Genomic DNA, 12,005 nt, shown 5'->3' with positions numbered 1-12,005 from the left:
AAGAATCAGGGATGCACTCTCTCGTTCAGCCGGATCCGTGAACTGCGCATCTACAGTATGTACGTAACAGGTCTTCATTTCGCATCAAAACACCATCTATGGACATGCCATGTGGCCGGATTATCGATTTTATCTGGGGATAAACACATTCGGAATGTAGACTATTTTCCTACAGTTGACATTTGTAGCTATGTATGTGCCATAGGCATAATCCTCTTTCGCGTTACTCCCCGTTTCTCTCAATGCGACTGACAACAAAGTACCGGGAACATTCAGTATAATATCATTTTTCCGAGGCTATATTATCTCAAGGATTAGCCTTGTAAGCGTCCTTATCAAGGAACAGTAGGTAGCTTTATATCGCCAACCCTGTGTGAAGAGCCTTTTGAAACCATTATTTTTGTGAGACTATTATTATTATTAAGCAGGTGAACGATCGTACGGTTTTCAGTAGCGCAAGGTCCGACATGTTTAAATAGTACGTTGGGCACAGACCTGAAGTATGTCGCATGTATAACAGCGAGTAGCGTCAGCCGCTCGTTTTATTACTGCTCTGGTGCCACCAACTGCCTGACGTCCCTAGGAGATCATTAAATGTCGAGGATCACCGGCAGTTAAATTGCGATCTTAATCATGATTTTCCCTGCGTGCCAGTATCACGCGGAGTTGTGGACTCCATCTGATTTGCCCATACAAGAGCCAGTTGCCGGGAGGTCGTCTTCCATAGCCAGCACCTTGAGATCCGTGTCCATCACCGCCTCTCCCGTGCGGGAACATCCTCTAACTGTACAAAATCCTCGAAACGATTTCAAGCGCACCTACTATTCTTTGACACTGAACTTCTCACTGGCGAATCTTGTAGTCGGCTTATTAGCAGAGTGCTTGTCCATTATTTCTAAAAGTACGTAAGCGTATGCGTCGGTTGACGCTTGTGTTCCCTGTACAACGGGTGCCCGTGCGTTTGTGCACGCGTGACGCGAGCATAATGGTTTTAAGTTGCAGAATATTTGTAACACTAAAGATAACGGTAGGCATTACGGATTGGTTTAAGACAATATTGCGTTTCCGCTAGATAGTATTGCTTGCAGCGCAAATTCTTTTTCACTTTTACGCTTAGATTTACCAGGCGACTTTACAATGGGACACATCCTCATTACATGGACGGTTCTCCTTAATACCGGTGGATTGCTGTACGGTCTGATCTGGAAGAAAGTATTCCTAAGGAAAACCCTTCGCGTATGGGATCCTAATTCCCGGTCCATCCATGAAACAGCGGGTTTGAAGTCCTTTAAAACCCTCGATTCTGGCTTGATCCTAAGCGTGTTTCTTGCGCTGGGCGCCATTATCGAAGGTATTCTCCAGAGCGGCAAAGAAAAGTCGGCTGTACTGATCATGATTGGCGATATGAATCTCGCGGCGGCAGTACCTTGCTTGCTGTTTATCGAGGTAACCCGAAAACGGGGCCGTGTTCCGCACACTTTTACCGAATGGTGCGTCGGGACGGGCACCAGTCCCGGAAATACGAAGGCCAACAAAGTTTACATTTGGGTCGTTTTGTCCTGCGCCATTCAACTGCTATTTGTTCTACTACCATTGCCGTTCACCATTCCTAACCGTATCGAAGGTATGGAAGCGTTAATAATACATGCTCTGTATGCACTTTGACATTGTTGGTGTGTAAGAAGGAAAGGTTTATGCAGATTTACCACGATATTGGAAATTGTTTGCCTGTTAAATTTCAAACATGTTACACTTTTGCTTCCACGTGATAAACGTTATAATGGCCCATGGGTAATCAGTGATAATCATTTCATAGTTCTCCGGGAAACTCGGACAACCCTGTATGTTGGAATGGTTGCCCCGGTGTTTAAAATTTTGACCTGCATTTTGGGACTATCCGGTTTATTTCACGGAGAAAAACCTGCCACCCCAACATCATCCTCGCGTCAACCTTCCCAGCTGACTTACTCAAAGCAGGAGCGGAAATTCATCAGAACGTACCTGGGCTGCACGCTGGCGAGCGCTTTGCTCAGTGTAGGCGTGCTTATTGAAGCAACCATAGACGAGCCGGCTGGCCACCCCAAAAACAAATGGACGATTGTCGACGAAGGACTCTACCTGGGCTTGCAGATGTTGCTGGCCATACCCGGGCTTGTGTTGTGGTTATGTACTAAACCAGCATCGGAAACCGAAGCCACTGATTCTCTCAATTCTCTCAATGCGGAAACCGTAGCCGACGCCGACATTTCTCCTATCCAGGCCCTGAAAAGTTGTTTGCCACCTGTCGAAAGTGGGCTCGGTGAAGCGCCCGCGTATCAGTGGTATCTGCCGCCGGCCTACGAAGCCGTCACGTTACGACGGGAAGCGGAGCATCCCCCTTCGTATGCGGAAGTTATGCAGACGACCACATCCCGGTTTCAGCCGGGTTCCCTCTTTTTGCCTTTCCAAGAATTATCTTTTCAGAGCAGATTCGCTTGAAACTGTGTTGTGTGTTCTTTAGCTCATAAGCATAATGTTAGCGGATCTGTATCGCCACCAATTGTGGTAGAAATTGGATAACTAGAAAATGAACCGATGGGTTCATTTAGAAACCGAGCGCAGCCCTCAGTATGGCCTTTTTTCGAGCTTAGATGTATATTTTTTGTTTTCTTAGTATACTTCAAGAACGTTGTATAAAGTATGCACTGTTTAATTAGCATGGCAAAACAAAAATAAAATGACTACATACCGTAAGCCTTTCTCCCTGGCTGCTTGTTTCTGATTTACCGCCATTCTACCAGCTGTGGACGTTTCCAGTTGTCGAGCACCGGCATAGTTTAAGCACAAGTGCTGTAACACATACTACCGCTCCTAAATTAAAAAGTTTCTAAAATTGGTTATTTACGGATATATTTTTAGGTACGAGCAGAAGTTAATGCTTTAATATAAGGTTCGCTGTTTGCTTGAATATAACTACAGTGAAACCTGTCTCTACATACACCTGGTAAACAAATACACCTGGAAAGTAAATACGCTGAAACCGGAACCGGCGCATCCCGTAGACTATAACATAGGGGGGATCCTGTACAGTGCATACACCTGTATAATAGGCTTACATACACTTTTGGTCTTAACCGGATGTGAAATACCCATATGTAAGAACCTGCTGGCTACATACAGTCTGCCAAGACAAACAAAATACAACGAAACATCCGCGTTAAAAACTTAAAATCAGTTGTGAGTGGCATGCGCCATGCAGAACTTGGCTACGTCAAGCAGATGAAAAACAGTGTGTTGCCAGTCTTTGAGTTTAATACCGTAAAAAATTAACCATCGTGGACAAACGAAAGCGCAATGATTTGACTTTGGAGAAAAGGCTGGCTAATGCAGCGAAAGCAAAGCAACAAACGCTAGATTGTTTTTTTGTTAAACTGTAATTTTTGTTCAATTGTAAGCGAAGTGCACAGTGCATGTTCTAATGTTACTTTACTGAAGCACTTCAATAAGTTAACATACAGCACATATTATGTAATAGTTGTGCTATGTATTAACTGGGGAGGGGGGCGAAAATTTTTACTACCCCTGGGGGCAGTTCTGTAAATTAAATACACCTGGATAATAAATACGAGATTTGCGGAACCGTCGGTGTATTTAGTTACCAGGTTTTACTGTACGGATAAGCCTGCGGCACATGTGATACGTGTTGCCACGTCCTTTTGACAATTACACATAAACGAATTTTTCCAGCATATGCGAAAGTTAACCACCAACCTTTTTGCACGAAATGAGAGTTGTCTGAATGCATCCTGGGTAGCATTAATAACTGGATATCCTAACATGGAAATTATTCGAGATGCCACGACGCTTACGAAGCTCATGTAACAATACAAGATTCAGCCGCAAAACTACCAAGTTGTGTCTTCTGAAAACTGTCAGAAATGCTTAATCACCACCGAAGTAAACAGTTTTTAAGTAATTTTGGGTTTTTTGACTGTAACTTGTTGGTTAAATTTTCTTCACAGGCAACGTTTGAACGTTTGAATCCACCCATAAAAGTACCGCAGTGCCACCTCTGTTAAAGTTACACAAAAACAATTAGCGCAGAGTCCTTAGTTGTTACCAAAATTGTCCTGGTTCAAAGTACCAAATTCGTATAACAAGGACCTTTGTCTTCGTTAAAGGTAAACCACTACGTACTCACTACTTTGTATGTAAACTATGCCTGTAGATATGTATGCAGATAGATAGATCTGTCATATGTGTATAGATATAGATACACGTATGTCTATTCTGTGTATGTAGTCTGCCGCCTTACATGAACAGAAATCTATTGAACACTGATATTTGGTTGACCCAAATCAACAAAAGTCTACGGAGCTAGTTTTAAATAATGAAAAATTAGTTTTGAAATGTCAAAATTTAATGTTTGTCCAGGACTGAAGACGACTCATTAATATTTCCATAATCACGCATCATAATTAATAATTACATCTTGTTATGAGTCAGCTAGAGCCTAGCTCTGCTGGTATACCCCTTGTATCGCGGGCCCATACCGGAAAAATCAATACTTGCTCATATTCACCATATTACTCGTACCATGGCTCGACGTCAGGATTAGATTATTGACGCATTTCGTACGATTCTTTGAACTTGTTGCGTAACTCATACGCTCCCTCTAACTCTTAGCCCTTACACTGAGCAACGTTTCCGTCACTGCACTGCCCGATTCTCACGGACCAACAGTCTGCTGTACTCGTACTCTACTTTTATTGAACAAACGTTCAGTGCTGGCAGTTCTGACAAACTGGATTGCAATAGAAATTTGGTGACTGCTCTGGCTTCTGGTGCTCTTTCTATTACCACATTGTATGAGACGATAGAAGTTGTTAGTTTGTATTCTTCCGTCCTTCGTGTACTGCGATATCCCGCGAAAATACGCAGGATTATTCAGCTATACTCTGTGCTACGATTTCTTCTACAACTTAGCCTACTGCATTAGCCATGGTCTTATCAGACCAAATCAGCGACAAGATCGTGCCATGGCATTCGATGTACTATGCTTTAGTATGCTATTTCTCCATGCTGCAGTTGCTTTGCGCGGCAATGTCGATTCCAGCTTGGGTACCCATATTTCTTCCGCAAGGTTCGTGCCTGCCCTCCTGCAGAGTAGCTTTTCGTCCACGACCTTTTATAATCTGGGGTAGAAATACAAATCTGTAGCCTGCTTGCGCCACAATGCCTTAGTTAAGAAGAAATCTAATTTACCCTTTTTTGCAAAGATACGAGGAATTAATAATCAGTGGATGTCTTTTCTGAAAGCCACTTTTTTCCAGCTGATGTTAACTATTCGAACAAACTTTGAAGTTCTGTGATGAAATCATGGCGGACCGATAACAACGGCTGCGTTCATTTGAAAAAAACGTTTTTAAAGTAACGGTTGAAGTTGAAATTCTTTAGGACGTCACCTGCATGTTTGCATGGCATTTAAAGCTTTGGAAAAAAAATTTATTTTGTTTGTACGAGTAATTTGTCAAAAACCTCTTCAGTTCACGGGGCTTCACTCTATAGATAAGACATGGATGCGCAACGCGTACGATAGATGTCGCATTGATTTTTAGCATTTCCGCAACTGCCTTTTGTCTAGTATGCATTGGTTCCCCGGAATTTCTTCAAGATTCAAGAAAAATATTTTTAGATCGTCTCAGTATGACAAACAATCAGTCACTGTCTGTATGTCTGCGTCGCAAGAAAACTTACTCTGGTATCCAAGCGTTTATATGCTGACCAAACGGCAACTCAGAATTTCAGGGATAATATTAACGTACAGAGCTTTAACGTACTAACTACGTAATTTTAATGTACTCGTACGTTGTCTATACAGTAGGTAGGTATTCTAAATTCAAGAATTACGTAAATTCCGCTCTGAACGGCAGCAGCTATAAATCAACGAAATTACTAATAGAAGTACTAATATCAGTACGGTAAGCGTCAACCCTGACGATACAGCCTTTAAAGCCAAGCTATTAGTGCGGTTTAGGCGTCATGGAACACGGAAGTTTGCTGTAATATTTTGCAGCCAACACAGTGCACAGCCATCTGGCAATGGGATACGCCTTCTACATGTGGACCGTCCTGTATAATTTTGCTGGATTGGTTGTCGGTTGCTGCTACAATGGAAAGCACACCGAAGACCTGGAGCAGACTGGCCGTCACCGGGCCCCGTGGCTCTGGCTAGCTCGCGCCTACTTGATCTGCATGGCCATCAGCGTGCTGTTTGCACTGGGGGCCATTCTGCAGATCGCTCTGCAAAGTGGACTCACACCGATGCTGCACTTGGCGGGCGTGGCGTATGGCTTTCTCATTCTGAACGTCGTGTTGATTATATTCACCGTCATTTCACTGAAGAAAGGGCGCCTGCCGACCGCCGTTGTTTGCTGTTTGCAACGTTATGATGAGGAAGAGAGTGTGTGTGCGGAGTGTATGAAGGATTATTACGATTGGACGGCGATCCAGGCTTTTATCAAGCTGCCGTGGGGATTATTTGCGCTGCCGTGGATGATCCTGGGTAGTATTAACGGTAAGTACGAGTTCAAGAACTTAAGTACTACTCTTCTGAGTAATCAGAGAATATAATAGGAGAAATATAGGAAATGGCTGTTGTCACCCCCCTGCACCCCCTTTTGACTTTTGTCACCCCTTTGCACCCCGTTTTGACTATTGTCACCCCTTTTGTAAAAAAAGTGAACACACCCTTAGGCTATAGTCACCACCTTTCTCACCCCCTTTGACTATCGCCACTCCTTGGCCATTTCTTATAAAAAATGCATTGTTGCTAGCTTGGCCTTTCAGCCAATTAAGTAAGATTGTAAACTACCGGAAAGGTACAAAGAGGTGCCAGCGACCACTTAGTGCTGTGAGCGCGGATAGAGGGGCAGCCGTTTGTTTATGACTCTGTACCACCGGCTTCGGCACCAATGATTAAGAAAGTGTTAAGATCAACCGGAAGCGAGGACACGTCGATATTTTCTTTCCGTACGTGGAGAGTGCAGCATCAAAGGGATGGTCATCATTGTGGACTTTTGCGATCGCATTCGTTGCGGAACTCATCAGCAAAAAAGTGAAGAAACCCTGAAGATGTTAAGTTTAATTTTTAAAAAATCAGGCCGCATCTTAGCGATGTATTAAGCGTCAATAAGCTTCGCTTGGCGCCTTTCCACAGGCCTGCCGGTGGTGGCAGGAATAGAGTTGGAAAAGAACCGCTGGTGGAAAAATTACAAAAATAATTGAAAGGTGGTGGCAATAGCCAAAAGGGCATGTTGTAAGGGGTGACAATAGTCAAAGGGTGCGTTCACTTTATTTAAAAAAGGGGCCGTGACAATAGTCAAAAGGGGGTGCGAGGGGGTGACAATAGTCGAACCCAGAAACATATTACCGTAAAACCCGATATTAACGCATTGGGCTTCTATTTTTTCGAGAGCTTTGGGAGAGGGCGTTTAAAACCGCATGGGCGTTAATTTGGGGGGGGGGGCGAAAATATCGGGTTTTACGGTATTACACCCCCCGCAACCCTTAGGGGACTGCCCTGGCATCCCCGTGAGGGCTGGGGTAGGGGCCTGCGTATACTGTAAGTAACTCCATATAAACAGCCTTATAGAAATGCGAAGCAGAAATTTTTCGCGTGAAGCTGACGTTTTAGTTTTCTGAAAGTAATAACGCATGAATATGATTTTGCTGGGGTTTTGGTGCAAGGTCTTGCTTTAATAAGGAAAGGAAAAGGACGAGTGACCACAAGCACTACCAGTGAATATTAGTATACAGGTCCGTACTGATTCTCGCTAAACTAACTGGCTATTGCTGTTGATACTTTTCTAGACCGGGCTACCACTGGCGAAACCTTCGTTTCTGGGACGATTACCGCGGCATGGATGATCCTCTACAACGTAATCGGACTTCTCGGACTGGCAGCAACGACCAAGCCATCACCGCCGTCCCCAACGCCAACACGCTTCTTCAGTACCATGCGCGGATTGAAATTCTTTACCATCTACACAGTTTTGATGTTCGGCAGTGCCGGAATGGCTGCGTCTGCCCTCCTCGACGGGCGCAATTTAGATGCAGACAAAAAGGACTTGATATCGGCCGACACGAAAGAAAAACTGCTGGGACTCGTTAACCTCCTCGTAGAGCTCGTCTTTGCCATGGTGTCGTACTGCCTGGGCGCCTATGGGCCACTGAAGGGTACCGAAGCATCAGCGAACGATATCGTGGATACCGTTCCTCGACACGCTGACGAACTATGCACTCCGGATACGAATGCAATGGATGAACCACCGGCGTATCATGAAGTTGTGTCGCGAAATGAACCGGATGTCCCTCCGTCGTACGCACAAGTAACAAATGTTCCGACTGATGACCGCAAAAGCGGGAGGATCGTTCCTCGATGTCCTTTTCCCAGCTGGCAGGAAGAGCGAAACTCTGTCGTTTAAAAGAAGCGTTATGGAAATTTAATGTCTTTGCACCTGGCCGTTTAAACTATCCGATTGCTTTCACCAAAAAGGCTTTTTTTATCATTTTATCCCGCCGGCACCTTTTATTTTATCTCTAATCAACATACTCTGTAGTTATTTTATTGTACACTTTCTGTATGTAAAAAGTAGGATTAGAAAAGGTGGAACAGAAAACATTTTTTACTAAATATTGCCTAAATAACGCTGTGGGTAAAACAACATAGGTATTTATAGGTCTGTATTGTGATGAGAAAACCTAGGTATGCACCGGCAAATGATGGCCTAATCTGATCCAGACCACATATTTATTTGATAAAAAAACCGCGTCGGTAATAGAAATAGACAAAGTTTTATTCTTCATCAGTACAGGTAATTTATTGATGTTACGGAAACCACTCGTTCATGCCACGTGAAATGTGAATCATGCAAAATAATATTGTTGTCCTATTTTTATTGGTTAAATACTCGTAATATCGTACATAACTCGCACTTATTGAATAGGCAGATGGTTTTTACCGGATTATTTTTTAATGTTTCCTTGATTGTGGTGAGTCCCAGTTGAAAAATTACTACGGTTCCATAGGGGCTATGCCACCGAGCACTGCGGTGAATTATTGCAGGACGTGTTGTACGAAAACTGGGTGCCAGCCTGGATGTTATCGAACGTCAGGTCACGGGAACAATCCACACTGAGAACACTGGGCATGTCGGCATAATTGAGGATCACAGACGTCTTATAGCTCCCGATCGTCGCCACTGCACCCCGTCGTTTAGCAGACGTCAAGTGGGGTTTGCGCTTCAGAAAATTGCGAAACCAGGCAAACGAGCAGTCACAATGCAACCGGCGAACGACGACAAAGTCCGCCTGGGTTAATATGGCCGGCATGATCTCCTCACTGGAATCTCCATCTTGTAGTTGTTTCAGTTCCTGACGCAGTCCATACTCCAGCATCAGGCTTTCCAGTTGCGGCAGATCAGTGAAGGTGTACGCTTCCAGCGCGGCGATGGTGGAGGCAGTCATGGTGATCATCTTGACGTTCCGGATCCCGGCAAAATGCTGCTTTTCTATCACCAAATTCCGGCAGGCTTCCACTTTCAACGCTATTAAGTTCTCCAGGGCCCCGGCAGCGTGGATCTTGGCGGTAACGCCCGGCGTCACACAGCGGCTGACCACCAGCTCCACTAATTACTGACGCACCGGACCCATGACGTCAGAATGTATGGGGTCTTCTGCATCGGCGCGTTCTTTCAGCATGAGCAGCACCGCGCGGTTGGGACTAATCTGGTTCACGTTGCGCGTGACGCGGGCGAGGACGAACGCAATCCATCTCCGTCACACACCACACTGACATGGCTCAGAGACTTCGCGAACGATCCGTGCGGGTCGCTGTTGGAATAGGACTCTAATCGGACAGGGCAGCACTGGGCTGTGGCATTGTCCCGCGCAGCAACATAAGACTGGTATTCGGTTTCCGTCAGGTTGTCCGTGCGGAAGGAGAAATTCATCGGCGGCAGCAACGGCTCGCTTGATGCGGATGGAGGATGACATTCGGCCTCGAATTCATTGGACGGATCTACAAAAACACATCAGCTGATATTTAATGTAATCGCCTGTGCGGAAACTATGTACCACTGCTATCTCCTAAACAGCCCAGTGCAATGGTTAGCAGATGCTTTGCAGGCTTGCAGCGACAATTATGGTTATTGGAGCCATAGCGATTGTTGCTGGAGTTTATATGCACCTAGTCTTTTGCTTTCGTACTAACAAATCACGCATTAAAGAATTTATAACCGTCGCTAACATGCGACACGATAAATGGTAACAATTTCGTGAACACCTTAGTGAACTGACGCTTCCGCGCACTATTAATCACATTTCTTGCGCTGTTTTTTTGTCATTTTACAACCGAATGAATTATACAGAACCGAATGAATCTGTACGTATTGATCGAAAGGCTGTTTATGCGCACAACGTCTTGTTGCAGAGATACGGCGAATTAAAACACGAAATTCAAAGGCGTTATCGTTCGCTACAAAAATTTTTTTTTCAATCCGATCACGAAGGCTGTTTACGAAAGGCGTTCCCGGTGGGAAGGCCCGAAACCGGGTCACCGCATTTGCTAAAATTGAAAACTATAGTTCAAATATTAAGTTTTATTGTTGAATACCAGAAAAAGCTTTAGTATTAAGGCACGTACCGGCAAGCGTTGCAGCGAACAGCGTAACGATGGGCAGCAAACACGACCGAAAATGCATAAGGCCCATTGAATAAAGGCTGGCAGCAAACGAGACTGTAAGGAAATGCCGCTTCTTTTGAAAATGTTCGCTTAATAAATGGCAGAGCGTTTTGCGGCAGCGTTTTAATGCGTCCGGTGAGTTAGTAATCGTTACAATCGCTCGATAGCTATCTGCAGCTGGTATAAACCGGAAAAAAAGTGGGTAAACGGCGACGTTTGGCAGCGCCAGACGCGCCAGGGTTGCAGCATGAAGAGGGAAATTAAAACTGCTTTAAATTGGAATGCTATTGACCGTGCTCTTTAGTATGCGCAGACACAAATAGTTCTCATGTGAGCCTGGACTCGCAGTCGCAGACGTCCAAAGTCAAACAAGAAAAAAGAATAACAGCCTGCAGGTTTACAGGCTGTTAGCAGCCTGCAGGTTTACAGTCGCTTTGAAAACTTGGATTGGTAAATTCAGACGCTTTGAATCAAGTGGGTCAATCGCTGAACCATGATACCGACATTATGCGAAAACGTACGGCTTTACATATTGTAGAAGTCTCTTATGCGTGTGGTAGTCGGGCAAAATCAGTCTTTTCCAAGCAATCTGCTTTAGGACGGTGTAACACAATCTGGTCGGATGTCATTTTTTGGCTACATAATATCGTCTATTACGTGTACTGGGTTGCAAATAGCGCAAACATTTTTGCACTCCCTGGTAATACCAATTAAAGAATAACTTAAAAGGTGCAATTAGCATCACTTAAAATCATATTTAAGTTGCCGTTTCATAACTGTTCTTTCCCATCTCGGAAGCACTACGTTAACCGTCGTCTGCCTGCGCTCAGAGAAGAACTACTCTGTAATTTATTGGTCACAAAATAAAAAGCAGCGAATTTAGTCAACACATCACAGTTCCTTTCAAAACCAGTAAAACTTTACCAGTATCGCAACTGCGACAAAGCGTTTTAGCTTGCTCTTTGATTTCATAAATGTAGTGTAACGGGTCCAAGATTTGGAGTTAATTCCGCTTGCGTGTCAAGCAAAAACTAGGCGTGCTTGTTTTCTGCGACATAAGTAATACGATCAAGAACGGGCTCGACGACAGGTAGATGATGAATATATGTTGTATTTTGTGAGACGGCAGAGGTGCGTGCCGATAGCAGGGTTTACAGAATTATACACACCGATATTACCCGTGGGGGCTTTAATATGACGCGGCGGAATTAAATATCCATGAGCTACAAGGTACACGCTCCCCTACGAGAGGGAAACAATGGACACGTGATGCGGTGGTGGA

The 12,005-nt window shown here is 44.4% G+C and overlaps 2 protein-coding genes across 2 annotated transcripts; one reads left to right on the top strand and one right to left on the bottom strand.

The window, feature by feature from the left end:
• The first annotated feature begins 4,864 nt into the window (after positions 1 to 4,864).
• LOC129591123 (uncharacterized) lies at positions 4,865 to 8,524 on the top strand. Its single transcript, XM_055486657.1, has 3 exons — positions 4,865 to 5,122; positions 6,056 to 6,556; positions 7,852 to 8,524. The coding sequence occupies exons 1-3, from the start codon at positions 4,981 to 4,983 to the stop codon at positions 8,463 to 8,465; spliced, it is 1,257 nt and encodes a 418-aa protein (XP_055342632.1). The 5' UTR covers positions 4,865 to 4,980; the 3' UTR covers positions 8,466 to 8,524.
• A 342-nt stretch (positions 8,525 to 8,866) lies between these two features.
• On the bottom strand, positions 8,867 to 10,805 carry LOC129591124 (uncharacterized). Its single transcript, XM_055486658.1, has 2 exons — positions 10,685 to 10,805; positions 8,867 to 10,060 (listed from the first exon to the last, which is right to left on the bottom strand). Exon 2 carries the CDS (start codon positions 9,514 to 9,516, stop codon positions 9,073 to 9,075), a length of 444 nt encoding a protein of 147 aa, XP_055342633.1. The 5' UTR covers positions 9,517 to 10,060; positions 10,685 to 10,805; the 3' UTR covers positions 8,867 to 9,072.
• Positions 10,806 to 12,005: the final 1,200 nt, after the last annotated feature.

This window comes from Paramacrobiotus metropolitanus, unplaced genomic scaffold (assembly GCF_019649055.1).
Source record: "Paramacrobiotus metropolitanus isolate TYO unplaced genomic scaffold, Prichtersi_v1.0 Parri_scaffold0000044, whole genome shotgun sequence".
Classification (NCBI taxonomy): Eukaryota; Metazoa; Tardigrada; class Eutardigrada; order Parachela; family Macrobiotidae; genus Paramacrobiotus; species Paramacrobiotus metropolitanus.
The sequence above is the reverse complement of the archived record's forward strand: the minus strand, read 5'-3'. Positions and strand labels throughout refer to the sequence as shown.

Coding starts and splice junctions, on each gene's coding strand:
- LOC129591123 (XM_055486657.1), top strand. CDS start 4,981: ATGGTCTTATCAGACCAAATCAGCGACAAGATCGTGCCATGGCATTCG. Junction 5,123..6,055: donor ACCCATATTTCTTCCGCAAG/GTTCGTGCCTGC, acceptor AATATTTTGCAG/CCAACACAGTGCACAGCCAT. Junction 6,557..7,851: donor GATCCTGGGTAGTATTAACG/GTAAGTACGAGT, acceptor ATACTTTTCTAG/ACCGGGCTACCACTGGCGAA.
- LOC129591124 (XM_055486658.1), bottom strand. CDS start 9,516: ATGATCACCATGACTGCCTCCACCATCGCCGCGCTGGAAGCGTACACC.